Here is a 2,871-nt window from a genome sequence, read left to right on the forward strand (position 1 = left end):
ATCCATCCATCCATCCATCCATCCATCCATCCATCCATCCATCCATCCATCCATCCATCCATCCATCCATCCATCCATCCATCCATCCATCCATCCATCCATCCATCCATCCATCCATCCATCCATCCATCCATCCATCCATCCATCCATCCATCCATCCATCCATCCATCCATCCATCCATCCATCCATCCATCCATCCAGCCAGCCAGCTATATCTTTTCACTTGTTTTACATATAAGCAAGTTAAAAACAAGTGCAAGACAAAATACTCACATATTAAAAATACATTTTCTGAAAACAATACTTAGTATCTTATATATTGTTGCTTTTCGTGTAGCCTTTTATATAGTGTAACTGGAAAAATAAGACAAAATCTTGCATGTGATGTTAACTGCGTTGACAGGTTAATATTTGATGCACTTGCCTTGCAAACTCATTGACAGTTTTTCCTCTTCAAAGCTCCACATATCGTGCGTGGTCCTTCATATCAGATGAAATGTACGCCTCAGCTGATGCCCACCGGTACGACAACACTGGATCAGGCTCTTTTTATTATTCATGTGGGTTGCTGTGTATTTATATCGGCCTTATTCTTTCAGCATACTGGGAAATGCTCTCAACCAAGATGCTATTCAGGAACTCCGTCAAATCCTAGATGAACACGGGAAAAGAAAAAGACCGGTATGCCACTTACAGGAATAGTCCATCCAAGATGTAGATGAGTTTGTTTCTTCATCTGAACAGATTTGGAGAAATGTAGCAGCACATCACTTGCTCTCCAATGGATCCTCTGCAGTGAATGGGTGCCGTCAGAATGAGAGTCCAAACAGCTGATAAAAACATCACAATAATCCACAAGTAATCCACACTACTCCAGTCCATCAGTTAACATATTGGGAAGTGAAAATATGCATGTTTCTAAGAAACAAATCCATCATTAAGGCATTGTTACTTTAAAACCGTAGCTTCTGGCCAAAATACATGTCCATAATCCATAATAAGGCTTCTTGCAGTGAAAAAAGTTCATTCTCTGATGTCTTCTCACATCAAAATCCACCAACATGTTTGTTAAGAAATGTCCTCGGTTGTAAACGGTGCTTAATCTGTGCAGATTTCTCTTCTGATTCAGACAAGACAGTTTTCTCACTGGAGTAAGCAATATTATGGATAGAGGACTCATATTTTAGCAGGAATCAACAGTTTGAAGTTAAAAATGTGTTAATAATGGATTTATTTCTTACAAACGCTGATGGTCTGGTGTGGTGTGGATTAGTTGCGGATTATTGTGATGTTTTTATCAGCTGTTTGGACTCTCATTCTGACGGCACCCATTCACTGCAGAGGATCCATAGGTACATTTTCATTTCTGGGAGAACTACTTCTTTAATGTTTATGCATTTATTTATATTAAGATTTACAGCAGCTTGTTTACACTAAGTCTCGTATGTTCACAGCTTGACAATGCCGTTGAAAAGTCCGGAAAGCTTGTTCTTACAAACTGGAGTGAACAAATTAAAGTAAGAAAATAGAGCTACACTTGTGTTTCTCTAATTCAGAGGGATTTGATCAAACAAACCAATATTGAAGTGGGATTCAAAAGCACATGAGAAGGATACATTTTGAGCAGAAATGTGTTTTTACAGCTAAAAAAGAAGCTGATTGGGTTGACAAGAGAACATGAAGCTCTCTTCAGCTTTGTGGAGAAAAATAAGCACATCTGTACAGAGAAGGAAAAACAGAAGGTATTTGTGATGGTTCATTGGCTGGGGAAAAGCAATTAACACAGTTATGTTTGTGACATTAGACAAAATAACTGCTGTTTATTTTCATCTAGATGTTGAACAGATTGACTAAATCAGCAGAACTTCAGGCCAGAGTCGATGAGGAATATTTTAACACCAACATGGAGGGTCACCACATCCGACTGAAGCTGGAGAACACACTGAAAACCTGCTACCAGGTTCATGCTGTTTTCCACATCTTTATTTCCTCTGATATCCATTGCATTTTGACTAATTCAGATCTGAATTTCAGATCGTTCAGGAGCTTGAGAAGCAAAGATTAGAGACTCTGTCCAACACCCTAAACAAGTACAGTCTCTTCATGACAGTATACGCACAGACAGTCATTCACGTGAGTAACTGAATCCATTTAGCACTAACAGTAACGGTGACAGATTCAACAGGGCTGGGGAAAATATAGATTTTTAGATGCTTCCTTTGAATTTACAAGTGTGAATTTGAATTGAAATGGCCACAAATTAATAAAAAAAAAAAGATAAATAAATATTTGGCTTTAATATTATCTATTTTATTAAATATTAAAAATTCTAAAAACGAATTATTAAAATACATTTGAAAATGGTTTTAATTATTTAATATTTAGACAGTTTTGAGTAGGCTTTAGAGCAAATTAAAGTATTGTGGAAATTAACCTTTTCCTGTACCATGGTGTTGTATTAAAAGTTAAATAAAGTTAATTCAATAAATATAATAACATTTATGTAATTTAAATGTATGTATTCTACTATTTATATATATATATATATATGTGTGTGTGTGTATATATATATATATATATATATATATATATATATACACATACACACATATAGAGAGATAGAGATTATTTTAATTAATATAATTTAATAATTATATTAATAATTTTATCATTTATTTATATATGTGTGTGTATATTCGTACAATAAAATAAAAGCTACACTGACAAATTTATTTCCCCTTGAATTCTTATAGGGGTCATCAGATGCCCATTTTCCACAAGTTGATATGATTCTTTAGGGTCTTAATGAAAAGTCTGTAACATAGTTTGGTTACAATTTCTCAATGGTAGTGTAAAAAACACCTTTTTTA

The 2,871-nt window shown here is 34.8% G+C and overlaps 1 protein-coding gene across 1 annotated transcript in view; it reads left to right on the top strand.

Moving 5' to 3' along the window:
* Positions 1–2,871, top strand: part of LOC107707601 (nostrin-like) — a 9,703-nt gene that overhangs the window by 2,228 nt on the left and 4,604 nt on the right. Inside the window, exons 6-9 of the mRNA XM_016511678.1 lie at positions 1,456–1,518; positions 1,645–1,743; positions 1,836–1,961; positions 2,036–2,134. Coding sequence (XP_016367164.1) covers positions 1,456–1,518; positions 1,645–1,743; positions 1,836–1,961; positions 2,036–2,134 — 387 coding nt within the window. The remainder of the gene's footprint in view (positions 1–1,455; positions 1,519–1,644; positions 1,744–1,835; positions 1,962–2,035; positions 2,135–2,871) is intronic.

This window comes from Sinocyclocheilus rhinocerous, unplaced genomic scaffold (assembly GCF_001515625.1).
Source record: "Sinocyclocheilus rhinocerous isolate Xijiao unplaced genomic scaffold, SAMN03320098_v1.1 scaffold2400, whole genome shotgun sequence".
NCBI classification, from domain to species: Eukaryota; Metazoa; Chordata; class Actinopteri; order Cypriniformes; family Cyprinidae; genus Sinocyclocheilus; species Sinocyclocheilus rhinocerous.